At 35.8% G+C, this 27,539-nt stretch overlaps 1 protein-coding gene across 1 annotated transcript in view; it reads left to right on the top strand.

The window, feature by feature from the left end:
• LOC136031943 (rhodopsin-like) overlaps positions 1–27,539 on the top strand; it is a 94,074-nt gene that overhangs the window by 13,270 nt on the left and 53,265 nt on the right. The window contains exons 2-3 of the mRNA XM_065711945.1: positions 280–357; positions 23,753–23,916. Coding sequence (XP_065568017.1) covers positions 280–357; positions 23,753–23,916 — 242 coding nt within the window. The remainder of the gene's footprint in view (positions 1–279; positions 358–23,752; positions 23,917–27,539) is intronic.

The following is a 27,539-nucleotide window of genomic DNA, read 5'->3' as shown; positions in this document are numbered from 1 at the left end:
TTACCAGAGTGCTGGTCATGAAAAGAGCTATTGTATGTACGGAAATAACTTCCATATAAATAACTTGCCGTTCCCAAAGAATGCAAATTAACAGCAGAAGTCTTAAAATGATTATGGTCATTTATTGTACCAAAAGATGATGTCTCCAAAATATGGGATCGGGTCTTGACTCAAGAGCAAATTTGCCTATTTTGTACGTTGAAATTATATTATCGTACTTAAGAGCCATCCTTTTCCTCATCAGCAACTGATTTCATTTGGAGGTATATTCTTTTTTAGGATGTATGTGGGCAAGACGAACCAGAACAGTACAACATTGTGGCAGCAAGAAAGGCCACCCAATGCATATTGTCTAGAGTAAAGTTTTTATCCTACTTTATTTTTTCTTACCTTGATTACTTTAATATGAATAGCAGTACTTTCTCTTTTTCACCAAGTTGAACATATTTACATTGTAACAGTTCACATTGTATTTCTCATACTGGAGAATCAAGTATAAAGTTGTCTGCGTCAATTCCATTAATTTGGTTCAATCTATTATTCAAAAGGCTTTTTTGAAAGATAAACCCTATGAGATCTCTTGTAATATAAATGTTTCGTGGTTTCAAAATCTCAACGACCTTCTTTATTGGAAAAATTTTATATCTCAAAGGCATTCTCTTTTATTTAGTCAAATAAATGTAAGTGAAGTAAGGAAGTGACACTTTTTATTGTATTTCTATTCTTAATATCATGTAAATTTGACACATCACCATATTCATAGCTTAAAACAATTCCTTAAAAATTCCAGCATTTGCCTCTTGATTTCAGTTCCAACAATAAAGGAGATGAGCATACGCTATCAAGACTTCAAAAGCTTTATATATAATACCAAATAGTTCTTCTATAAAAATTGGCATCGCAAAATTCGAATTCGAAAATATTTTTCGAACTTATTGGTAAAAAAAATCAATATAAAGTTACATCCAAAGTGTTGGAAAGACATTTTTCATTGAATGAGGAAAATTGACGAAATAAATCTGAAACAAGCTAAGTTTTCCCAGCTGGTAAAAAATGAATACAAAGTATTATTTAATGAATCTTGTTTTCGGATAATGTATATTAGGCTCCTTTGTGTCCAATAGCTAACAGTATTTAAGTTTGAAATATTGTTAAAACCCTTGTTTTCGTGTTTACAAGAGTACAAGTAATGAAACTAAAGTTAGTGTCAGTTATCGATTTTAGCGACTACCGAGTTATACAAACTATAATTATCGAACCCAAGCGGTTGACCTGTCAGAAAATAGAGTTCATTTTGAACCAGCGAACCGTTTCTTTTCGCTTTAGTGTAAAAAATAAAAAAAAAAACTAGTATTTTTAACTGAAAGTAAGGAGCGACATTAAAACTTAAAACGATCAGAAATTACTCCGTATATGAAATTGGTTGTCCCCTCTGCAATCCCTCGCTCTTTACGCTAAAGCTTTTAATTGTTTTAAAAAGTAGGATTGTGGCAAAGAGTCAAACTTTAGCGTAAAGAGCGAGGGATTGCGGAGGGACAACCCATTTCATATACGGAGTAATTTCTGATCGTTTTGAGTTTTAATGTCGCTCCTTACTTTCAGTTAAAAATGCTAGTTTTTTATTTAATTTCTGAACGTTTTTGAATTAATGCATGTTTGATTTTGGCTCTCAGCACATAAGTTATTGAAATGAAATTTGTATATTAATTTTTTTTGGGCTAAATGGCTTTCTCTTAATTTTGATCAGACGATTTTGAAAAAATAAGGGGTGGGGAAGGAGGTCTAGCTGTCCTCCAATTTTTCGGTTACTTAAAAAGGCTACTAGAAGTTTTAATTTTTAACGAACGTTTTTATTAGTAAAAAATATGCGTAACTTAAGAATTAACTCACGTAACAAACTTTTATATTCTTATATTTTTATTATGTGTATGAGGGGGTTTGTACCCTCGTTAATACCTCGCTCTTTACACTAAATCGTAAGTTTTGTCCCAATTCTTTAAGAATGACCCCTGAATCAAAAAGGCCGTAGAATAAATAGTTGAAATTACTAAAAATACTTTAGCATAAAGAGCGAGGTATTTGTCTCCTCCTAAATACCTCGCTCTTTATGCTAAAGTATTTTTAGAACCCCTCATATGCGTAATAATCTCTGTTCGTTTTAAATTTCAATGCTATTTCTTACTTTCAAATGAAAAAACTTTTCATGTTTATTTTTTCATTGTTTTTTTATAGTGATGCTAGAAAATCCTGCGCCCTTTTCATTGAATTTTTCTTCCCCCATGACATATTCCTCCAAAGAAATATCCTCCCACATACCCCCTCCCATCAACTCCACCCCCGAAACAAAAAAAATCCCCACTGAAAACGTCTGTACACTTCCCAATAACCATTACTATATGTAAACACTGGTCAAAGTTTGCCCCTCCCCCAGGGATTGTGGGGGAGTAAGTCATTCCCAAAGACATAGTTATTATGGTTTTCGACTATGTGGAACAAAATGGCTATCTCAAAATTTTAATCCGTTGACTTTTGGAAAAAAACGAGAGTGGGAGGGGGCCTAGGTGCCCTCCAATTTTTTCGATCACTTAAAAAGAGCACTAGAATTTTTCATTTCCGTAAGAATGAGCCCTCTTGCGACACTCTAGGACCACTTGGTCGATACGATGACCCCTGGGAAAAAGAAAAAAAAACAAAAAACAAACAAACAAAATAAACACGCACCCGTGATTTGTCTTCTGGCAAAAAATACGAACTTCCACATTTTTTTAGATAGGAGCTTGAAATTTTTGCTATAGGGTTGTCTGATACGCCGAATGCGATGGTGTTTCTCGTTAAGATTCTATGACTTTTAGGGGATGTTTCTCCCTATTTTCCAAAATAAGGCAAATTTTCTCAGGCTCGTAACTTTTGATGAAAAAGACTAAATTAACTAATATATTTAGAATCAGCGTGAAAATTCGATTCTTTTGATGTATCGCTTAGCATCAAAATTCTGTTTTTTAGAGTTTCATTTACTATTGAGCCGGGTCGCTCCTTACTACAGTTCGTTACGACGAACTGTTTGATCAGTGTCTATTTTATTTTTTATTTTTATGTTTTTAAATTCAGTTTTTAGCAAAGAGAAATTTAACGGTGATTAAAAAAAAACCTGAAACCTCTCGAAAATGGCGTCAAATCGAAATGAAAAGTTCATAATTATAAGTATTACGGTGTAAAACCTTTTAAAGGGGAATTACAGTCCGCCACCTTGAATAAAAAAGAAATTCACTTTTGGCATGGGTAGCACTGATATATTTCCTTTTTCTTTTTTTTTACCAGGGTTAGCGGTTGACCAGAATATCCTAGAGAGATGTTTAATGGCTTTTACGTAACTAAAAAGTTTGGAGGGCAACTAGCCCCCTCCCTCCGAAATTGCCCGAGCAAAATTTTGAGATATTCATTTCTTCAACATATTTCAAAGGTCCTATAACTAGGATTTTGGTAATAATGTGACCCTCAATAGCCCCTGGAGATAGGGCTGTATGTGGTATCCGGCGTATCAGTATCTTACGTATCGGTATAGGGAGTATTGGTATCGTGGGTATTGGTATCGGGTGTCTTTTCAATTATGGGTGGAGCAGCAGCTATAACCTAGTAAAGAGTGAACCACATTTGATAGTAGCCAAAAAGTTAAAAAATGCGTTTTGAAAAAAAACTGCCTTGTGAAAAACAATTATAATCTGACACGAATTCAGGAATGGTAACTATTATTTTGGTTCATCCTGAAATTAAAAGTTTGTTATGAAAACAAATCTATCGTATTTCTTAGAAAACCTGAACCATCGAAAAGGGATTCAGATCAAAATGAAAAATGCACCATTGGAACCAGCATGGTCAAAAACCTGATATAGATAAATTACAGTCACCCACCTAGAACACCAAGGACATTCACTTTTTTACATTGGTGTTAATTTTGTATCTCTTTTTTTTCTTTTTATCAACCAGGGCTAGGGGGAGAGAAGAAAATCATAGATGTTTATTTAGCCTGAAGCAGTACTGCCTTTGAATAACCTAATTTTCGTCACCCCTTTTCCTCTGTAATTCCTCATCGTGGTCTTTGCATGTATATTCTACTAAGTTTATTTGCATCTTGTGCTGATGTGGCCTATAGCTTCTGGCTAGATAATCGATATACTCTATTCTTCATTTTGTTAATTCAAGAACTGAAACATTAAAGTGATTTTGAAAACATTTTAAAAGACTCCATTTTCTTCCGCTATGCTCGGCAAACTTGTAGCTACACGTATGCACACTCACCCACTACTCCTCTGCACAGTGCCATGCTTGGTACGTTTTAGCCATATTTGACATATACCACATGTTGTACATGGTTTTTAAGGTGGGCAGCCTCTCACTCCAAGGTTTAACCTTGGGAACTTGGGATAAGTTGAAACTTGGCAAAACCTGTCTTTGTTTTTACCCTTTTTCCTATTTGTTTATTTTATAAAGGAAGGGGAATGTCCCCTTTTCAATACCCCGTTCTTTACGATAAAGTTTGATTCTTCATCACAATTCTTTAAGAACAACTCCTGAAACATAAGGGCCATTTAATCAGAATCAATTGAAAAAAAAAACTTTTTACGAGGGAAGTAAAGAGCGAAGTTGAAGCTTAAAACGGAAAAAGATTATTACTCCACAGCCTATTTGATATATATCAATAAACCAACTAATTATATTTTCCTATATTTGTAGGATAATACAAAAATAGCGCTTTACTGAAAATACAAAAGTCCAGCATAAAAATAGGAATATTGATTTGGGATTCAAAAGCGAGTATGTAGCTTGACAACAATAAACTAATTTATAAAGCTTTTCATAGTCTTACACCAGTTGTAACGTAAATAACTTTCAGTATACGATTAAAATTATATTTAAATAATGAGCGTAGAATTAATATGTTTTTAATAACCGCAAAGTAATTAAACATCATACAGAAATATTGGATTGATTTATCAAGTAGGATTTCGGTCTTATCAGCTATAATGCCAATTTTGAGCTATAATACGAACTCTGGAAATTCGGTTCCTTCTCTCAACAGTAAATTTCAAGCTATGTTACAGACTCTAAGGCTAGTCTATATTCCTAATTATATTATGTGATGGCTTTGTATCAAACTTGTCTGTAAACTATCGAACTATCGAACTTAATAAAATGGCCTTATGTCGAACTTGTCTACAAACTAATCATGACATGTCCTTTTCAGAACTAAAACGAGAGCCGGTCTTTGACCTGAACGATTGTGCAAAAGTAATACCAAACTAAACTAAAAAAATGATGCAACAATCCTAAAATGGATTAAATCAAAAGTGATTGATCCTAAAAGGGATTGATAATATTTTTATTCTGTAAAAGGTATCCGTAATTGGTTTGCTTTTATTGTACCAAAACTCCTTTATTATTTTGTGTTTTCAGTAAAGCGCTGGTTTTTCTGTAATCCTAGAGACATTGGGAAACATAATTAGTTGATTTACATGTACTAGTCTCATTTATTTATAATAGATAGGCTGTGAAGTAATGATGTTTGTCCGTTTTTAAGTTTAAACTTTTCTCTCGTTACTTCCCTCGGAAAAACTTCTTCTTAAAATTAATCTTTGTTCGTTTTTAATATAATCTGTTTAGAAACAACACTACTCGGATCATTGTTATTTATACGGAATAATACATGTTCTTTTTAAGTTTTAATGTCATTCCTTGGTTTCAGTTGAAAACTTATTTCTAATATAATTTCTAATTATCACCAATCTAGGGGGGATAAAACACTTCTAGAAAATACTGCTGACAAACTTGACAGCTACGGAAAACTTTCAGTCTATACCATGTAGTTCATTGTCCATACTTTACAAAACAATGCATGTTTTTCAGGAACGTTTGTTTTTCGATGAACAAAAAGCTGTTTTTACTCGGCCGACTTCGCCTTAAAAGCCATAATGAAGACAGGGCCTTATAAATAGCCTACTGACTAGCAGAAACTAGAAGGCTGCTGTAATACAAGAGAGCTGTTTAAGGGCTCATTTAAAAGCTTGTATTTATACCTTTTCTCCTTTATAAATTTAACTTGATAACACATTACTAGTGTTAGTATTCCAGCAGGCGCCATTCGGGCCAAATCTTGGGGTGGGATGAACTCCATCTGCAGATGAACTCCATCTGCCCCCCCCCCCCGATTCACTTCGTATCGCGTAAGAAAAATGAGGGTTTTGGCAGCACATTGATCGAATATTCTAAGTAAAAACGCATTTTCAGCACCCATGTGTTGCTTGGAAATGTACTGTAACCGAATGTGGAACTCCACCACACTAACCTCTAAGATTAATTATAACAACGAAGAATACAATCAACGATGTTAAGTGATTAAACTGAAAGTGGAAAATTCAACCAGACTACAGGCTGGCATTCCTCAGCGAGAATCTTTCTTATTTAAGTAAACAATACGTCGGTGAAAGTAATCTTCATTTCTATGCTGAAGGTTGTAACCAAAATTTCGGTTTTCCTTCAGTAGAAATCTTCCAGATCAAACATATTTACAAAAAGGAAAAACATAACAAGATACAAAAAATATTACAACACTCAAGGTAACAAAGGGAACTGTCAAGGTTTCATCTTTGCAAAATCGTCAACAAGCTGGTCGTAGTCCAAACTTTTTACTAAATCCTTCTCTGCAAATATCAAAAGGAGGTGACTGAGACGATCATCTCCTGTTGTAGACCTCAGGTAGTTTTTCACTATGTCTAGGCTAGAAAACAAACGCTCATTGCTCGCTGTTGTCACAGGAAGTGTGGCAACAATAAGAAGTACTTTAATTACTTCTGAGTAAGACCCTGGTAATGTCTGAAGATGATCAACAATGTCTAGGAAGTTCTCCGGCTTTTTCTCCTTATCGAGCAAGAAACGCTTGGCAATACCAGCTTGAGACTCGAAAAAAATGTCGTCGATATCCAGCTCGCCGTAAAGAGCAGAGAAAGACTTGAGCAGCTCTGTGTCCATAAACTTGGTTGAGCTTGGATCCAAGGCTTCGAGTGTACTCAGCACTGGCAATTTATCTGTGAACCTTCTGTCAAATTTGGCTAGCAGACTGTCAAAAATTTCGACGTATTCTTGCTTCATTTCATCCTCCAATGTAGTAGTCCGATTTCCAGATTCGATTAAATTCTTTCCTAGCGTCAAAGTTTTCACAAATTGTTTAAGATGCCTGATGATGTTTGAGGTCTTCGAGGTCGTCCTTTCTGACCAACAGAGGAGGGCCAGTCGCGGGTTCATTCACAGTAGGTACTTCGATTTCGAGTTCTGTCGCAAACTCTTTAGCCTTCTCGAAAAGCGATACAAATGAAGCATCTGAACGGAGATGGGTGAGTTCGCTTCTTGTGGCCTGAATCAGGGTGCGCGATCGGGAAATAACCAAGTCGACGGCCTGGAGCTGCTGATATAGCGAGTTCGTTCCTCGCATAATTGCTTCTATGTAGTGCAATTGGAAGATAACAAGGAACGATTCCATCTTCTTCTGGAGCCCAGCTGCCTCTGCCTGTGCTTCGCCGTCGGCTCCCTCGCTTACAGCAGACAGTACAGCTAAAATGCATTTATATCGGAGTCTAGCCTTCGGTATAGATCGTGTGGCAGCCCTTTTTTCCAGCTCCAGAACTTGAAGTTTGGCAGCTTTCTGGGCCTCAACAAACAAGAGAACCAACAGTGCCGACAGATTCAACGAAGCTCACAATGACCAAATTTAATTTATGTACACTCCAATGAATGCAGAATGCCTGTTGCGATTTCGCTCTCAAACAAGCTTGAACACCAGAGAATAGTTCGCTCATTACGCTTGCTCCGTTATAGCACTGCGTGACACAGTATTTCCAATCGATTCCAATTCTTGTCACTGTGTCATGAATGAAATTTGCAAGACTTTCAGCATCCAGGCTCTTTAAATAATAGCATCAGATCGGTCTTTCTTTTACTTTTCCTTCGACGAAGTACCTAAGAAGAATGGCGAGCTGCTATTTCTTCAAGTTGTCCTTCGTTTCGTCAACCAGAACGGCAAACTATTTGGCGCTTTTTAATTCTTGCACTATCGTGCGCTGCAGCCTGGAACCTATTACCGAAATAAGATCGTTCTGGTGTTCATGGGATTTTTAGTGACCGTATCGTCTCTGTAGCTTGTTGAAGAGCATAGGAGAGTGCTATGCGAGAAGATTGCACGTCTCGGTGAAATTTCCCTTGTTTGTCGAGAATTCTGTTTCTTCGTGCTCCCTAAAGGCAGTGCTGAGTCACCCCAATAGAGCTGTTCGGACAGAGTCTATGCATTTCCATCATCCTCAAAGAAGCAAATATTTTCAGCTATGGTAATTACAATGGTATAACCACGGTGTTAACGCAAGTAAAATTAACGCAGTAGACCAAAAAAAAGGTTGCTGTTTTTTTTGTTTTTTTTATACGCGTTCATACAGAACTTCAGCTAGGAAAATCCCAAAAATTCACCAATATACACAATTTCCAGTTTTCCCCTCCAGCTCCCCCCAATGTCATCGGATCTGGTCGGGATTTAAAATGAGAGTTCTAAAGCACAAGATCCTTCAAAAGATCAAATTTCATTAAGATCTGATCACCATTTCGTAAGTTACAAATACCTCATTTTTTCTAATTTTTCCGAATTACCCCCGCCCCAACTCCACCAAAGAGGGTAGATCCGGTCCGTTTATTTCCGTCACATATCTTGGACTTGTGCTTATTCTTCCCACCAAGTTACATCCTGATCTCTCCGCTTTAAGCGTTTTACAAGATTTCTGGTCTCCCCTCCTCAGTGACAGTGGATCCAGTCGGGATTTAAAACAAGAGATGTAAGTTACGAGGTCCTTCTAGATATGAAATTTCATTAAGATCCAATCACTCCTTCGTAAGTTAAAAATACCTCATTTTTACTAATTTTTTAAAATTAACCCCTTCCCCCCTCAACCCCCCTAAAGAGAGCAGATCCGTTCCGGTTATGTCTGTCACGTATCTAGGACTTGTGCTTATTTTTCCCACCAAATTTCATCCCAATCCCTCCATTCTAAGCGTTTTCCAAGATTTTAGGTCTCCCCCCCAACTTCTCCGAATGTCACGGGATCCGGTCGGGATTTGAAAAAAAGAGCTCTGAGACACGATATTCTTCCAAACATCAGATTTCATTAAGGTTCGATCACTCCCTCGTAAGTTAAAATTACCTCATTTTTCTAATTTTTTCATTTTTTCAATTTTTTCTTATCTAGGACTTGAGATTATTTTTCCCGCCAAGTTTCATCCCAATCCCTCCACTCTAAGCGTTTTCCATGATTTTAGGTCCCGCCCCCCCCCCTATTCCCCGCAACTTCACCGGATCCATGTGGGATTTAAAGTAAGAGCTCTGAGACACGATATCCTTCCAAACATCAAATTTCATTAAGATTCGATCACTCCTTCGTAAGTTAAAAATCCCTTATTTTTTCTAATTTTTCAGAATTACCCTCCCCCCAAATCCCCCAAAGAGAGTGGATCCGTTCCATTTATGTAAATCACATATCTAGGACTTCCACTCTAACCAAATCCCTCCACTCTAAGCGTTTTCCAAGATTTTAGGTCCCCCCAAGCTCCCCATAATGTCACCGGATCCAGTCGGGATTTAAAATAAGAGCTCAAAAACACGATATCCTTCCAAATATCAAATTTCATTAAGATCCGATCACCTGTTCGTAAGTTAAATACCTATTTTTTTCTAATTTTTCCGATTTAACCATCCCCCCACCCCTCCCAGATGTTCAAATCGTGAAAATGACAATTTCAAATTTAATCTGGTCTGGTTCCTGACATGCCTGCCAAATATCATCGTCCTAGCTGACATGGAAGTACCTAAAGTAGCAAAACCGGGACAGAGACACGGACCGACAGAATTTGCGATTGCCATATGTCACTTGGTAGATACCAAGTGCCATAAAAACACGGAAAATCCTTTTCCGCCCAAATTCAGTTCTTTTAGTCCGCAAAACTGTGAGTGGCACAGAAAATTGAAACCCAAAAGAACAGAAACACAAACTTGCACTTTACTTGCTGAATCGGTTCACATTGGGACGGTTTCTGTTTCTTAATCCATCTACTATAGAAAGAAACACTATAGAAAGAAATGAACTTTCTTTTATATATATTTTCTTCTGGGATATTGGATGGATCTCCTGGCTAACAGTGGCAAGATGACGGGGTAAGCTTTTCTAAGGAATTAGAAGATTAGGTTAAAATACAGGGTGGGCTTTTTTTATACATGCTGTATATCTAGTCTCAATATCTACCGATAAGAATCGTTCTTTAGTTACCGTTCTAAGCACCGAACGGGTTTATATTTGTAGGCTATATGCTGAAATGATCTTCTTCTTTGTTTACCAGAAAGAATTGAACCAACAGTCAACAATAGTCTATGGGCTTTTAGTGGAAGCCATAGAAATCAATATACTTTTTTCCACTTTAAATTTTAAATTAACGTAATTTTCTGTGGTAAATGCTTTGTTTGCCTGTGAAATTTGTCCTAATTTGAATTACTGAAGGCTTTTCAAACAAAGTTTATTCTCTTCCTTTAAATTTGAATAATCTTATTATCTAAGAGATGTATTTAAGTTTAAGAAGATTCTAACTTCTGGATTGGCTTCGTAAATAACAAGCACAATGTTAGATTCTCTTGGTGTTTGCTGCAGGATATTAATTAGCTATGATCCGAGTTTATTTTCACGTGGAGGAAGAAACAGCAAACCAAAGATTAAGTTAAACTAAAAATAAACACAAAAATGGACTCTGAAAATGAACAAATAAAATGAACTAAAAATTGTCCTAAAAGTTGAGCCATTTTTTTCTGAAAGTGAAACAAATGGTCTAAGTCTAATTTATTATTTATAGCCAACCAGTTTTGTACTAATTTAAAAGGAAAGGATTCAAAAGAAAGAAAATCGTAATGGAACTTAGTTTTATCTTAAACTAATAGGGCGAAATTGATTGTGTTTCATCAATATTTTAACTCTTTTATTATAATAATACTTTGTATGGCATTACATAACTCTTCAAATTTTCTAATATTTCTAAGTTTAAATGACCCATTAGTATTAAAGGTGATTTGAGGATTTTTTCAGGGGAGGGGAGTGAAATTATGACGAAAATACTCATGCCCAATTTATTTTTTTTTACCATTTTTCAAAGTTATCATAAAGTTTTTAGTTAAGTGTAAATGACACCCTTGCTTTTAGGGCTGTTTCATGGATTCAATGAAACAACATTTTTTAGTATTTTGCACTGATTTTAAGTTGGTGCAATTAATTAAGAATTGCGCTTTCAGAAAAAAAGACAGTGATTTTACACTAGAACAAAGAGTAGACAATTCATATAGTAAGCTAAACTCAAAACGAAAAGTGATTTCTATGAGCGAATAAATGAAAAGAAATAGCCTAAGACTAGAATTTAGCATGAATATTCAAGCGAAACTTGAAAGGAACAGAAAATATTTTGGACAAGAGGAGCAAACTGTTTTCAATCCCAACATTTTCGGCTTCATTTTTGCCGTTCTCGGCACCGCCATGTCTATATGTATGTAAGTTTTTACTTGGAACCTCTGCAACATTGTAATCTTGGCTCCATTTTGCGCATTCTCAGTGACAAATTCAGCTACTGTCAGTGACAATTTTTATTTTTGGTAATTGACGGCAAAATTATTTTAATATAAGTATATTTTTTTCTTTATAAGAACCCAGTGACAATTCATGCAATCTTGACTCTAATTTGTTCATTTTTCGGATCTTGAATTTTCTACCTTGGTTACATTCGGTATTTCTAGGTATCCTGTTGTTTGAGAAAATCTTACTTCTTAAGTTGTCATTGTTGGCTCCAAATAATTCAATCTTGAGACTTTAAAGGAATATGGGTGGCAGATAGCTCAGTTACATTTTCTGTAATCTTGGCAACATTGTGTGCGTTTTTTGCTCTTTTTGGCCAATTTTGATAAGAAAAATACCATACAATTCAGCTCTAAAATTTTACTTATTTTCATAGGCTCTCAGCCTTTGGTGAGCAAATTAGATATTAATTAAACTTACTTATTTAGAATTATCATAAGTTAGTAGATTCTGTTGATGTATATACTGTAATACCGGTCTCAATTCTTAGATTTTCTGCTTAAATTGACAAGGATCACTCTTTAGCTACAGTTTCTACTAAGTTACAACAGTTAAAATTATTTGGCCAGAGCTCTGTGCAATGTAAGGAGAGATGTAACCCCCCTCTTTAATCCGTGTTTTTCTGTTTCAAGTTCGATGTTAGTACAAAAATGCTTCGATCACCATGAAAAAGTGCATCTCTTTAAATATTTATCAGGAAGAAGGGGTTTCAAATACGAGTTCTAGGATCATGATTTTCAAAGTTCGCAATGATAGTTCGTTAAAGAACTTTATTTTTACAGTGGTTCCGCCTCCACAACTCTCCAACTTCTGTGCAGGATATGATTTGAATGCGATCTTTTATGCGGTACTTAAGTATTTCCACAATCAGAGCGAGGCAGTCATCCCACAGATACAATATTACAGGCTTAATCCTAAAATATTCATTGCAATTGAGGGAGATGAGCGAGGAAACCCCTCCCCCTATTCCTTCTGCATTTATCTGAAATACAGCTGAAAGCTAGAAGATTAGGGGCATAAGAATACACAACAGAAATAGCGAAGACCCTCCACCCCACTAGCAGATGTGCGATCGCAAAATAAGCAGACTAGCAGACAATCGCAAAATAAGTATCCATATTAACTGTAGATTTTGTATAGACTGCATATGTGTTTGGGAGCAAATGTGCCTTCGGGCAGAATTATTCTTTAGAAACTAGAAAGCTGAAGGTGTGGCTTATCAACAATTTTAATCGATTATTCTAATTTAAGAATTTTTCACTTCGTTGCATTTGGACCTCAACGAACTAAAACTGCTTTTTTAGGCCCTAGAATGGCAGAATACGCCACTTTTTTACAGAACAATCTTTTATTAGTCTTAAAAAGGTCACTGAAGCACTCATTTTTTCGCTTGAATGAGCCCTATTGAGATTTTCCTGAACCAATGGTCTCGTACGATCACCCCTAGAAAGAAAAGATAAATAATAACCTCATATTCATAATCAGTCATTAAAAAAAAGCACACAAACAAAATTTTACATTATTTTAGAAGGTGGGTATAGCAGAGCTCTCTGATATATTGAACTTGATGTCGTATTTTCCATCAAAATTTTTGTGGGAGTGTGTTTCCCCTCGTTCCAAAATTAGACTAGTTTTCTTAGGCTTATAAATTTTGATGGGTAATTTTGGATTAGTTTATAGGTTAAATTAACTGATTTTGTATATTTAGGTACTATGAAAATTGATTGTTGTGTAATTACCAGAAAAGTTATTCAGGTAAAAATAGATGGATATAAAAACAGCCGGGAACAACAGGTTCATCTGAAATGGGGCTTAGATAGGTTTATCCGGTAGCTCTATTGAAGGGAACCCTTTGGTGAAGGTGTTTTTTTTATTTCAACTGCTTCTCTTGAAAGTTACATTAGACCCTTAACAGTGGCAATAATGGAGATGTTGTAAGACAAAAAGAAATAGTGTGGGTTGTAATAGATGTGTTGAGACAAGGCGGAATCAAAAGTCCCGGGCTTTTGGCGTAGCCCTATGGCTTTTTCCATTGAGGACCTGTGTTCCGACAACCTCCCGTAAAATGTTTTGGGTTTTTCCAATATAAAACTGCCGCGGGAACAGGGCACCATTCCCGAAATGGCACTGGTTTTATCTTTGCCGCTGTTGAGAAAGCTTTGTATTTTATTTGAATTTTTCAAAGCGACATTAAAACTATTTTTAAGGATTGTTTTCAGTTTGTAGTAGTGATCTCCTCTGCTTTTGAATGGGTCCATGATGCGTATGCTATTGGAGCTACTAGCTTCTCAAGACCATATTACGCGCACCTGTGTCTTACGCAATAACATAGTGTATATGCTACATAATAGGGAATCTTTTTTAAAAGATGCAGGTGCTTGTTACATAATAGAGAATGTTTTTTTTAAAGACCTTTAAAGACGTTTTTAAGATATTTTTCTGTAAAATATTTTGAAGATGTTTTTTAAGACATATTTTTCTTCAAAACGTTTTTTCAACACATTTGAAGACATTTCTGACATTTTTCTTCAAGATGTTTTTAAAACTTTTCAAGGCGTTTGTTTAAGACATTTTTTTCAAGACGTTTATTCTAGATGTTTCAGTACGTTTTTATGATATTTTTCTTCAAGACTTTTCAATATATTTCAAGGCGCTTTTTAATACATTTTTCTTCAAGACGTTTTTCAAGACGCTTCAAGACATCTCAAGACGTTTTTTAAGACATTTTTCTTCAAGACGTTTCAAGACATTTTTAAAGACATTTTTTGACACATTTTTCAAGATGTTTCAAGACATTTCAAACTGTTTTCTAGACATTTTTCTTCAAGAAACTTTTCAAGACATTTCATGAGGTTTTTTAAGACATTTTTCCCAAGATGTTTTTCAAGATTTCTTTGGTTATTGTGTAATAGGGGAACATTTACTAATATTAAGTATGACGCATTCTCACGAGACTTATTTCTTCAGGGCCCTTGGGAAATCCCAACTTGTTACTGAGGAGGACAAACATGTGGGGTACGTAATGATTATGGACACGTGCAATATTACATAACACTTTAAGAGATTCCATCTTCTTTCAATGCGTTTTTATTTCTCCGTTAAGCTTTAGAATTTAAAGATTAAGATTTTAAATATTCAAAGACCAAGAAACCCTTTTAAATATTTTTATTCGGGGAATATTTTCTACATCACAGCATATTCTACGCACAAAAAATGCCCTGCCCGCTATCTAGAATGATTAAATAGATCGCATGTTCCATATGCCAGCAATAATTGACAAACAGGGGGGATCGATGAATAGAAACTGGTTACATTTGATGTACACCTGTGTGTTACAGTAATATTAACTTTTTAACATGACCGAGACAGGTTAAATTAGCTATTGAATAAGTGAGATGTTGCATGGAATTGATTTAGATATTTAATTGCGTAAAAGATTCTGTATTGAAGATTCATCATGGAACAAGAAACCTAAAAGACACAAACTTCTTATTGTACATACAAGTTTTATTAATAGACAAACATTATAATTTTGTGAAATCACAGAAAAAAGCAATTAAAACTTGGCAAATGGAAAAACAAAACGTGAAAACAGCTGACATAGGATAAACTCTAAGCAAAAACAAGCGTGAATTAAAGAAAGGTGGGGACCTTAGCAATCAATTCTCAGGGGGGGTCTGTTATTAGAGGTAAAAATAAGCCATGGTCAGAGATATTTCTGCGAGGTTTTAATGAAAATACCTCGTATATTTGTGCCAAAACTATGCATTTCTGGTTGACAAGCGCACATTTGAATAATATTCTTCTTCCAGTTATGCATAATCTCGTTGGAAATAAATTAAACCCGTATTAAAAAATATTTTGTGAGCTTTTAATGAAAATTTCCCGTTTCTTTGACTGAGTGTTAGATTTCAGCCCCTTTGATCGAAAAGCTATTTTTAACACCTCACAGCTTAACTTTGAGCTGTAGATTGTTTTAATCCTAGGCAATTCACGCAAGCTCTGCAAACTGTGGATGGTAAACGGCACTCTCTAGCACCCTCGTCATTCTAGCGGTATTTTTCAGATGCTTTCATGATAGAAACATGCTTTAAATCCTTTTATTCGTGTTTTAGTAACACCCCCAACATGATGCCCCCATTTCAAATCACGCTAACCTGACAACCTATGGATTGCTAGTGACACTTTCTGGCACCCCTCATCATTCCTAAGACATTTTCAGGTATTTTCTTGTTAAAAATATGCTTTAAATCCATAGAATTTAGTTTTTAGTTTTTTTGCTTTAAATCGTAAACCACTCTCATTGTGATACATCATATCATTTCACACCACTGTGCTACACCATGACTGAACCTCTGACTCCCTCTGGAACTCCTTCATCATTCCTGAGACATTTTCCAGAGATTTTCGTTTTTAAACATGTTTTAAATCCAATGCTTCGTATTTTTGCAATCCATCCCCAAACGTGGTCCTCCAAGACAATTCACAACACCGTAGCAAACTGCACATGGCACACGACACCCTCTGCCACAGGTTATCACATTCAAAGTAATAGTGGTTCTTATGACGTATCCTTAAAATTGAGCCGAGGGTGGCATAATGTAACACCTTTGATAACACCCTCTGGTGCAAATTGTCACACCTATGGTATTTTCAACCGTTTTCCCGAAAAAACAAAATTATAAACTGAAAATGACCATTAATTTTATTTGAACAGCAAAAACTTACCATTTCATGGTTATACTACGATGTTCTATGGCAAGTCACGACACCGTGACAATTTACGGCTGGCCCATGACCTCCTTGTAATACATATTATCATTCCTATGACATTCCCAACCTTTCGCTGATCACGCGATTCTGTGTGCGGCTACCCTATGGTAATCTATGGTTGTTCACCAACAATAGCTGGTTTATTGTGCGTTTTTGAGCAGTATGGTTCGTAAGTTGGAAATATAAATACTCATATCTTATAAGGTGAAAATGAAATATTTCAAGAAAGTGTGTGTTCATGATGAAGTTATCGTTGCATTGAATGCTGACAAAGATAAATATTTGAACTATGAAAGAAGCATGAATGAGAATCTTATTAGAAACTAGCTGTTAGGGTAGCGCTTCGCGCCACCCCAACGCCACACCTAGTTGGTGGGGGCGCTTCGCAAAACCCACCACCAGCCCCCCCCGCGCGCGTAAGTCGTTACGTGCCATATTAGTTACGCGCCATTGTAGTTGTGTCCCTGTGTCCCACCTGTGAATATTGATATATATATATATATATATATATATATATATATATATATATATATATATATATATATATATATATATATATATATATATATATATATATATATATATATATATATATATATATATACATATATTTAACTACGTAAAACTTGCGAATATACAACATGCTTGGCTGTCCCATTGTCTGTGTATATAAATAGATTGTCAGGTTTACCGACTCTTGAACATGCAACATATAATTGTCCATGGTAAAAACAAGCTGTATTCAGATCTATACTTCATTATTCTAGTGATTGCCCTTGAGCTTTGTTGATGGTGATTGCTAATCGAACATTCCCTGTGTCCCCGTCGTCATTTATATATCTCCCTGTGCCCCCCCGGCGTCCCCGTTGTAGTTGTTTCCCTGTGTCCCGGTTGTCATTTGTGTCCCGGTGTCCCAGTCTGTAATTTCTCTTTGAGTGTCGCGGTCATCATTTATATTCCCTGTGTCCCGGTCGTCATTTTTGTCCCGGTCGTCATTTGTACTCCAGTGTCCCGGTCTGTAATTTCTCTTTGAGTGTCCTGGTCGTCATTTATATTCCCTGTGTCCCGGTCGTCATTTGTGTCCCGGTGCTTTGTTGATGGTGATTGCTAATCGAACATTCCTTGTGTCCTGGTCGCTTTCTCTTTGAGTGTCCCGGTCGTCATTTTATATTCCCTATGTCCCGGTGTCCCGGTCGTCATTTGTGTCCCGATGTCCCGGTCTGTAATTTCGTCAGTCGACAAACATGACGTCAGTCTACACACAAACATGACGTCACTCGACAGACACACAGACAACTTATTTTTATATATATAGATGTATGCTTGTGCTGCCATGACAGTAAGATGTTTAATTCAAATGGAATGCCAAAACAATTCAACATTACTAGTGGGGGTGGATATGTGAGAGTGAGACCTCCAGAGTTGATAACGCTCAAAGAGAATGCGAACCTAAAACTTTTTGTTGATGACGAAGGCCAGCTTCTTGCTAATGCTGCTGGTAACATGTTACCCATTGATATGTCCTATAACTATCTTTCTGGAATTAGCAATCGCAAGAAGACAAGAAGAAGACATGCCTTCTACACCACCAATGTCAATTCCCACATCTTAATCATTTGTCAAAACTGCAACCTATGTAACAAATAATTTCATAATATACAATGAAACCACAAGTAAAATAATAAAAGCTTTGACAGACAATATCACCAAGGAATAAAAAGATAAATTGATGAAAAACAAAGCACCAGCAAGCATTGCTACTACCCTCATGGTTTACCAACAGATACAGTCCATGAACCCAACCCAATATTATCAACGATGAAAGGTAAGGCGAGGCAGTTAAAATTGTTTGACCCCAAAATGGAAACATGTGACATTTCGAGAAACAACATGATGAAGTATTTTATGGGATGGATTTAAGGCATTCATTCCTTATGATGATACTCTACATGGCATTATTTCAATAAACATATTTTATTACATTACTTTTTGTTTCCATTAGTTTTTAGGTACGCCAACAACTCCAAAGCTTAGAACCTATATTCAAAAGACAGAGATGCAAAAAAAGCAATTTTGTAGACAAATGTACTCCTACCAGGCTCAAAGGGGTGTTTACTAGAGTTTGATATAGGTTAGCGGGTGTTTTTTTTTTACCAAAGACAGAGAGAGATAAGCTAGATTTTTTCACAAATCCACACACTCACAATTTTTGTATAATCCACACACTGTCACAAAAAGCAATTTCTGTAGACAAATGTACTCTTATCAGGCTCAAAGGGGTATTTACTAGAGTTTGATATATGTTAGCAGGTTTTTTTTTACGAAAGACAGGGAGGTATAAGGTAGATTTTTTCACAAATTCACACACTCACAGACACTTACACACAGACACACAAAAAAAACACACGCACACAAGAACTGTGTCAAACACACACGCACGGTGAGACATACATAAAAACATTCACACAAACTAACAGTAAGATGCAAAAATACACAAAGATAAACAAAGAGACAAGTAAACACACAGTCTAACACACAGGCACGGTGAAAGAGACAAAAAATAAACACATACATAAAGAGTCAAACACACAAAGATAGACACAGGGACAGTCAAGCACACAGGTCCTTAATGAGATAGTCAAAAAACCAGACAAAAAAAGTCAGACACAAAAACACAAAAAGATAGATAAAGAGACATGCAAATACACAGTCAAACAAACAGGCAAGGTTGGAAAGAGACAAAAAACACATACACAAACACACAGGATCAGAAACGCAAACATACAAAGATAGACACAGAGACAGTCAAACACACAGGCATGATGAGAGAGAGAGAGACCAAAAACACACACAAATACACAGAGCCAGATATACAAAAAAAAGATAGACACTCAGACATGGAAACACACTCTCAAACACACAGGCACGACGAGAGAGATAGACAAAAAACACACCCAAACACAGAGAGTCAGACAAGCAAAAACACAAAAAAGAAACAGAAACTGGAAAACACGCTGTGAAACACACAGGCATGGTGAGAGAGAGATAAAAAAAAACACAAACACAAAGTCAGACAAATAAAAACACAAAGATAGAGACAAGGACTTGCAAACATACAGTGAAACACACAGGCATGGTGAGAAAGAATGAGTCAGACGCACAAACACAGAAAGGCAGACACAGAGACAGGCAAGCACACAGTCAAACACACACGCAAGGTGAAAGAGAGACAGATACACACACACATAAACACACAAATTGACAAACAAACACATAAAGATAGACACAGAGACAGGCAAACGCACAGTCAAACACATGGGCATGGTGAGAGAGACAAAAAACACACACCATGTTTAAAAACATGGTGTGTATCTGACCCATTTGCGTCAGATACAGAGTCAAATGGGGAGGAAGTCTAATTGGGAATGTTCCTTATAGGGGGAATGGTAAGGCAAATAGATGCTAGAAAAGGGAAGTAGATTGGAGGTTGTTTGAAAGGGGAGGGGTCAGGCTTATTTTGGAACCTGGCGAATGGAGGCCAGAACCACATATCAAACTCTTGGACGTACGGAGAGCATCTAAGTGTATGGGGGGTAAATTTATGCGAAGAATGTGAGTAAGAGGAGGTTTTGATATATTCCCAATTCGGTAACTTGATCTGAGGGGTTGGAAAGACCGGACATGCATAAGTAACTGGGATGGAGGATACTTTCGAGATATGTATTCCAGGGGTATGCTGCTCGGCATTGGGTATGCAGGGGGATAAAACTGGAAGTCGACTGGAACATGACCCAGGGGAGGAAGGGGTCGCAAATGCTTTCGGCGTTGCTCTAAGAAAATAATGGATTTCAAACTTACCCTCTAGCACTGGTGATACAGGAGAAAAACAACATGATGTGTCGATACAAGCTAAAACTGGAAAAAGGTCAACATGATCAAAACTGCACGTACAAATACCTAAAATCAAATAACATAAAAAAAATATTTAAAAACTTGCATTTCTTACGAAACTTACAGATATCACGAATGAAATGGTTATATATCCCATTTTTTCCGCTTATTCTTGCGTTTCCTTTCATTTAGTTTTCACAAGTTTCAAACACAATTAATATATCATCATCTGCACACTATTTAGTATTGACTTTGTTAGACCTTAAAATAACAGTATCATTATCATATTTTAATGTAAACATATAACTGGAAGCCATTAAGCTACTTGTGCACTGTTATCAAGAAAGATACTCCTGGAATAGAGTTCCAGAATTAAATTAAAACTGCTGAGCTAATCACAGCAGATCAGATTGAAGCAAACGTTAGTAATAAGCTCCTAGGAAAACATTGAGATGTTCATCATTCTATCAATAGGAGACGAAAATTAGTTTTGCTAATGAATAAGGTGACTAGAAACAGAAAAACCTACCATTGAAACGAGTAAATTCCTGGAAATATGCAATCCAAGAGGAAAAGATTACAAGAAATGATATGTTTTGTTTTTGAGAGGTGCTACTGAACCTTTTCCCGAAGCATTGTTCTCCAAAACTTAGTCTTTGATTTGAAGAGTCTGGTTTGAGGGGGCAGTAGCCCTCCTTACACTTACAGAAATTGAACATAAAATATACAGGTTTTACAAATTAAAATAAAGCGTAACATTAATCTTTAAAACTCACAGAGAACATTCCATATATGAGGGGGTGCTTCCTCCTTAGCCCCTAGTATTTACCATAAAGTCGAACTGTTTGTGCCCATTGTTTTAAAAATAACGGCTCAGGAACAACCCCAATTGGAATAGAATAACAGATATTTTTCATAATATCTCAAGAATAGAATTGCTTGTTAATACTCATGTGCTTTAAACGTTTTAATTTTCAGTTCACATATTCTTAAGAAAATAAGTAAACAAACAATTATACTCACCAACTACATTTGTCGTGCTCACAAGCACAGTCAACATGCTATTACAAAAGGGCCGGGATGGGTGTTAAGGAAGATATACTATGCGTGGAATAATTTCTGCTCATTTTGAACTTTAATCTCTTTACTTTCATTTGGAAAAAAGTGTTTTGTTTTAATTTAAAAGCTATGTAAGAAATATTGGCTGCTCTGAAATTCTCCAAATTTAGCGAAAAATTAAAAGGCTTACCTTTTCTATTCAACCTCTTCAGAAAGAAAAAGATAAAAGAGCTCTATTTGTCCCTTGAATAGATCTATGTCTTCCACTTGACATTTGAATGGTTTTAAATCTTTGGAGGTTCAAGTACATTTTAGAATAGATTCTGCTATTCAAAAAATAAATCAATGCACATCTCCGCTACTTAAGAAAACCTTTCCTAATTTAGTAAATACCGTCTTTTTAAAGTGTCGTTTTTTGGCCTTTAAGATTGAAACAGAAAAACAATGAAGTTTTTATTCTTTTTTTGTATCCAGGATTCCAATCTTTGGAGCTAAGAATGACGGCTTTGTTAACGAGATTCTCATGTAAGACAGGTCACCAACAAATTCCAAAATGCTGCCAGGAGCAAAAATCTTGTACCACAGTTTGCACACATTTGAGCCGACATTGCAGGAGTTACCACCGAAAATATCCCAGAAATGTCCTCGATAATGTACAAAATAGAGCTGCGATTGCATAAAATAGCCAAGATTACCAATGTCATATTTCTTGAAAATACACTTAAAAACATGAAAAAAGAAGCATTTTAGACCCCTATTCGGACAGTTCTTAAGTTGCGAGCAGGGAAGGGGGGGGGAAGAATCAAAAATTGAAAATTGTCTAGCTACTTAACATCTAAAAAGATTCGAATCATATTAGGTTAAGGTAAGTCTGGTTAAGCCAATTTAGCTATTGAGGCACAAATTAGCTGAAACCGAAAAGGCAGGTACTCTGGACTTTGTTACTATTGCAATGTGGCAAAATAAATGGATCTGAAGCATTTACGGTTTATATATTTCCCTTAAAGTTATTACCATAAGATTTCTTATATATTGTTGGGGTGTTGTTAGGGGTGTTTTTAATTTTTTCCGTGGTTAAAGCCGCAAACACTGCATATTGAAAATACTCTATAGTTTCTATGGCAAGAAGGCCAACTCTCCTCATTCTTTCAAATTGCGATGGAAATATATAAAGAGACAGATGGTTTAGCATGGAGTGAGCTAATTGAACATTAATAGCGGCGAAGACCACACTGCCTTTCCATAACAAACAAATACAAAGTAGAAACAATGGGAAAAATCTTTTCAAAACAGTGGAAATAAATGCTGTGTATTGATTTCCATTGTCTTGAAAAAATTTTCCCTATTGTTTCTTCTTTGTATTTGTTTGCTTATTGAACGTCAAAACATTTACAAAACACGCTGGCCTAAACACAGTGCAAAATATTACATTGGTAATTTTGCAACAGAATATAGCACTTGCATATTATTTGCAAATGTAGTGTTTGATTAAAAAACAGGTAGATTTACGCTAGTGGGTGCCCTAGGGTTTTATTTTTGTGTTCGAATGTTTTTAACATCATTTTAGACACTACTTAATTTAGGCATTAAATGCTGAGCTTCCTTCAGCTACAATCTTTTCAATTTGGTCCCTCTGATAACTTCAAATGATGTCAATAACGGGTTTATTTTGGTTTTAATTTTTTTGTTTTACTCTTTTTAGTCTCGGAGCAGTCCGATCTTCCATGGAAAATCGTTAACTTTGGATGCTATTACAGTCATTTACAATATGACCTCCATCTCCGTGGATATATGATTGTAACTTCTAAAAATCCGAACTATTTGGGATTTAATACCTCCTATTCGCCACTAAAATTTACTTTATTTATCTTTTTGGCTTCAAAAAGAAAGAAGAAGAAGTTCAGTCAAGCAATGTTTTAATTTTTCCTTATTTACCTTGACACTCTAAACAACTTGGAGGGAATACAGATGACTTTACTCATTTATTATGTAGATTCTCTGTAGGCTATAGAAAGGGTGATGGATATGTTCACTTGGCTTTTTATGTGTTTTGCTTTCACTTACATTTTCAAAGTGCTGACAGCCGATAATAATTTATCATTGCAGACATATGTTTGTACATTTAATAATAACCTTTACGTAACTACTTCTGTTTTATCCATAATTTTAGGCCTGTCACTTCTGTTTAAATGAAATTTCAAGTAAACATGAATAAAAATCCTCAGTAATTTTTTTTCTTTTGATTTGATCCTGGTTGCCGTACCTTTCAGAAGACTTGAATTCTCCTTAATTTTTAAGTGACTTTCACAATTTTAATGCTTTCTTTTTCACACTAGGGAAATCTTGAAAATCTACAGTCTCCATTATGGAAATGAGACACCGGCACTAATTGAGTCGGTGCCACGTGATTTGCTTTACATGGTACATCCCCACTGGTATCAATATCCTGCTCCAGATTCTTCCTGGCTTATGAGTTTTGCTTTCTTTTATATACTACTTGGTATGTTTATTGATTCTTTCTGTCTATGAGATGAAACAAAAATTAACTGGCTATGTATAATGGCATTATTTGTTGTACTTCACTTTATGTTCTGTACTCAACTCTTTGCAACCCTCGAGTAACTCAATCCTAAGCCTCCCTAGACCAATTCAGTACCGTAAGTGGTATAGTTTGAACGAATCCCAGCCCCTTTGTCACCTTCAAAAAAAAATTACTCAGTAGTTGTAGTAAAATTCATATATTACACAAAACTGTAAAAAAAAATTATTTTTCTTTCAATAAAGGTCAATCCTCTGTTTCACATGTTGTCACATGAATAATAAAAATTAATCAATTTTCTCTGAGAATGGTCAACTATGGAATACAAGTCAGGTTCCTCCTTATCCGTGATTTCACTGTGAAGCCGTATTTTTCGGCGGACTTCGAAATTTTTATTAGAAATGGTGAACTATTTAAAGAACTCTTCTCTGGTTTAATCGAGGGTTGCTTCAAGGTAGCTCGCTAACCAACAATTTGGGGAATTGTATTGCGGACCAATAATGACAAACTTATTCGGGAGGTTTTTATTAACACAAATCGGTTGTATTTCTTATAATTCTAGTATGTTTAAGTAATTATAAGGAATATGGCTTTTTAGGTAAACAGTGACATCCCCTCTCCCATAGGTAGCACCGTCTCACCCCAACTGACCTCGCCTGAGTGCAAGAGATAAAGGAGGGGTCCATATTAATGCTGAGGCTTACACTCCACTCACTACGTAAACAAGCTGTTCAGATTACAAAATATTACGCTATGTCTTAATAGCCTCCATAAAAAAAAACACCCCGGAGAAGAAGAAACTTCTCCGTTAGAATCTTCCCGAGGCGTTTTTACTCAATCACCATTTCAAGCCTCCACCCTTGGTGCTAAGCCTAGCAAGGGTTTCCGACAAGTACAACCGAACGAGTAACTTATATGTATACTCAGGGGCACAGTTTACTATGGAGTATTGAGGGTAACTGCCCGCCTCCTAGGTTGATGTTTTGCCCCCAGCCAAAATTCAGCATCTTCGAAAATCTCGTCTAAATAAGAAAGACCTGAATATTTCAAACATTCAAAGAAACATGTCAGTTTTCTTTCATAATAGTTTATTACTATCCATCAAAACAGACCAGACAAAGGAATTTAACATATATCATTTCCCTCCGAGACGTAATTTTTTCACAATCGCACTTGCTGTCTAACAAGCTTGGAATACGAATGAAATATTCATTCGTACATAAAAGAATGATTTTATTTAGTGACTAAACCAGTACAGAGTATCTCTCTATCTAATCTACAAAATACAACACATGGATTATATCACAAGCACAGCTACAAAAATACAATCTTCTAAATAGCACACAGGTTAAAAAAAAAATACACAATATCCAGTCTCTTTGTTTGATTCAAGTATGTTAGAATTGCATATTTAGCCTCTTCAATAAACCAAATAACATTAATATTAAAAATATCAGAATAAGAAAACTCGTGTAATCTAAATTGCATTTCGGCTGTTTTATTTTCAAAAAGTTTACACAAAAAAAAAAAATTATATAAAGTCTCTTCATCACCACAATCACAAGCTGAACAATTACTTTATTAATTCTACATAAAAATGAATTCAGTTTACAGTGACCAGTAACAATTCGTGTCGGTTTATAATTAGCAGAAGTTTTTGCAACTTGAAGAAGGTCAATATGATCAGTAAGAAATATTTCATACCATTTCATATACAGGTTTATGCGTAAAGTTGTCCGAATTTCATTTATGGTATTAGAGGAAGAAAGGCAATCACCGAATACATAATTTGCTTGCGAGTCAGTATAATTTGTATGTTCGTTTAATTTATGTCTATTTAAATTGTTCAGGGGTAGCCAATAATCAGGCCTTCCTCTCTTAGATATCTGGCGAGCTAGGCTGCCAAATTGACACATTTTGTGTCAAAATGACACAATTTGATGTTGCGTGACACAATGACACATTCAGTCGAAATGATGACACAATCGACGCAAATGACACATTTTTCGATAAAAAATGACACAATCGACGAAAATGACACATTTTTCAAAAAAAATGACACAATTTTGTCATCCAAATCTTGTTTTTTAAATGGTAATAAAAGAAAAGTAAAATTTTAGTTTTCAACCTCCCCAAAAGCTAGAAATTAATGGAGAGGAATAGCACTACCTAACGGTGGCAGTAGTACACAAACAGTGCGGAATACAGGACAGATGCCCTCACCATATTTAAAATTTAAACCACGAGAAGAAAACAGCCATAGGTGGAAATTTCAAATCAAAATGCACGTTGAATATCTGAACTTAATTGGCTGCTTGATTGAGTATGTGATGTAGTCAACTGGTATGTACTTAATATTAAAAAGTAAACAGCGTGCAGTTTATCAAAGCTGTATGCATAAACAGCAACTCACATTTTTAAGAGTACAGGAGGGGTATCCCACCTCGGACGAGATTACAAATTTCAAATCTGTTTATTATTATTAAGAGAAAATAAAGAAAAACTACAAAGCGTTAGACCCCACAAAGGGGTCTAAGACTTCCAGAGAAGTCTTTCCTTCAGAATAATCCATCTGGATTAAAAAGGCACCAACAAATATGACAAAAATACTAGATTGAAGCTAGTTGAATGGATTACATATTGAGTAAATAAATATAGCTTCAAAATTTCTAAATGAACATACTTCTATTTTCAAACAAGATCACTTCATTCTAACCTTACCTTGTTTCACCTAAAAATGATGAAAAGGTTTGAATTGCTTGAATTTGGAGTTCCAGAGTAGTGACAGTCGCATTCACAAACTCCTTTCCAGCTCAAGGGCAACCATGAAGTCTATCATGAAGTCTTTTGTCAAAACTGATATCTTAGAGAATGATAATGCTTTTGTCATACCCATGATCTCAGGCTGTTTCAAGGAAATCTCCGAGATTTCTTTTGGTCCAAGTACCAAAATACACGTGCTGAAATATAAGGATGTGATACCCTCGAATGATCTCAAACAGTTTAGGTTGAAATGCCTGAACTTCCTTGTAGAAGTTATCAAACAAATGAGGATATGAATTTATCATTCTGATCCCACTTTAAAATATCTGGCTTGTTTAAGACCCAGTGACTGCTTTGAGCGGAAAAGTTGACACTCAAGTGGGACTGACTGGTCGGTTCAGCAGCTTACTTGGGAGACATGAAGGTGAAGTGGAAAGGTCAAGGGATGTAATAGAGACTCAGTGGATCTTGATGAGTGAGCAGAGGGATGAGATTATCAGAGCCATGGGAACTAAAATGTCTCCTTTGATCTTTTGGAAGACATTAATGAATACGAAAGATGTTCAAAGCAAGCCACAGTTTGAAGAGCTGTCCCTTTTCATGCTAAATCTGTGTGCTCTTCCGCACTCCAGTGCAGTTGCAGAACGTCAATTTTCAGTTCTATAAAATATAAAAATGAAACTCAGGAACAGTCTACTTCTCGACACGATAGACTCACTGATGCATGCAAAGCAGCTGGTCTCTCGTACCTCAGGAACCATGCACGACTGGGAAATTCCTTCCGATATGCGGAAGAATTTTATGGTCTGGTACAAGGAGAA

The sequence above is a fragment of the Artemia franciscana genome, chromosome 10 (assembly GCF_032884065.1).
Source record: "Artemia franciscana chromosome 10, ASM3288406v1, whole genome shotgun sequence".
Lineage (NCBI taxonomy): Eukaryota > Metazoa > Arthropoda > Branchiopoda > Anostraca > Artemiidae > Artemia > Artemia franciscana.
Note: the sequence above shows the minus strand (reverse complement) of the source record. Positions and strands in the feature narration are given on the sequence as shown.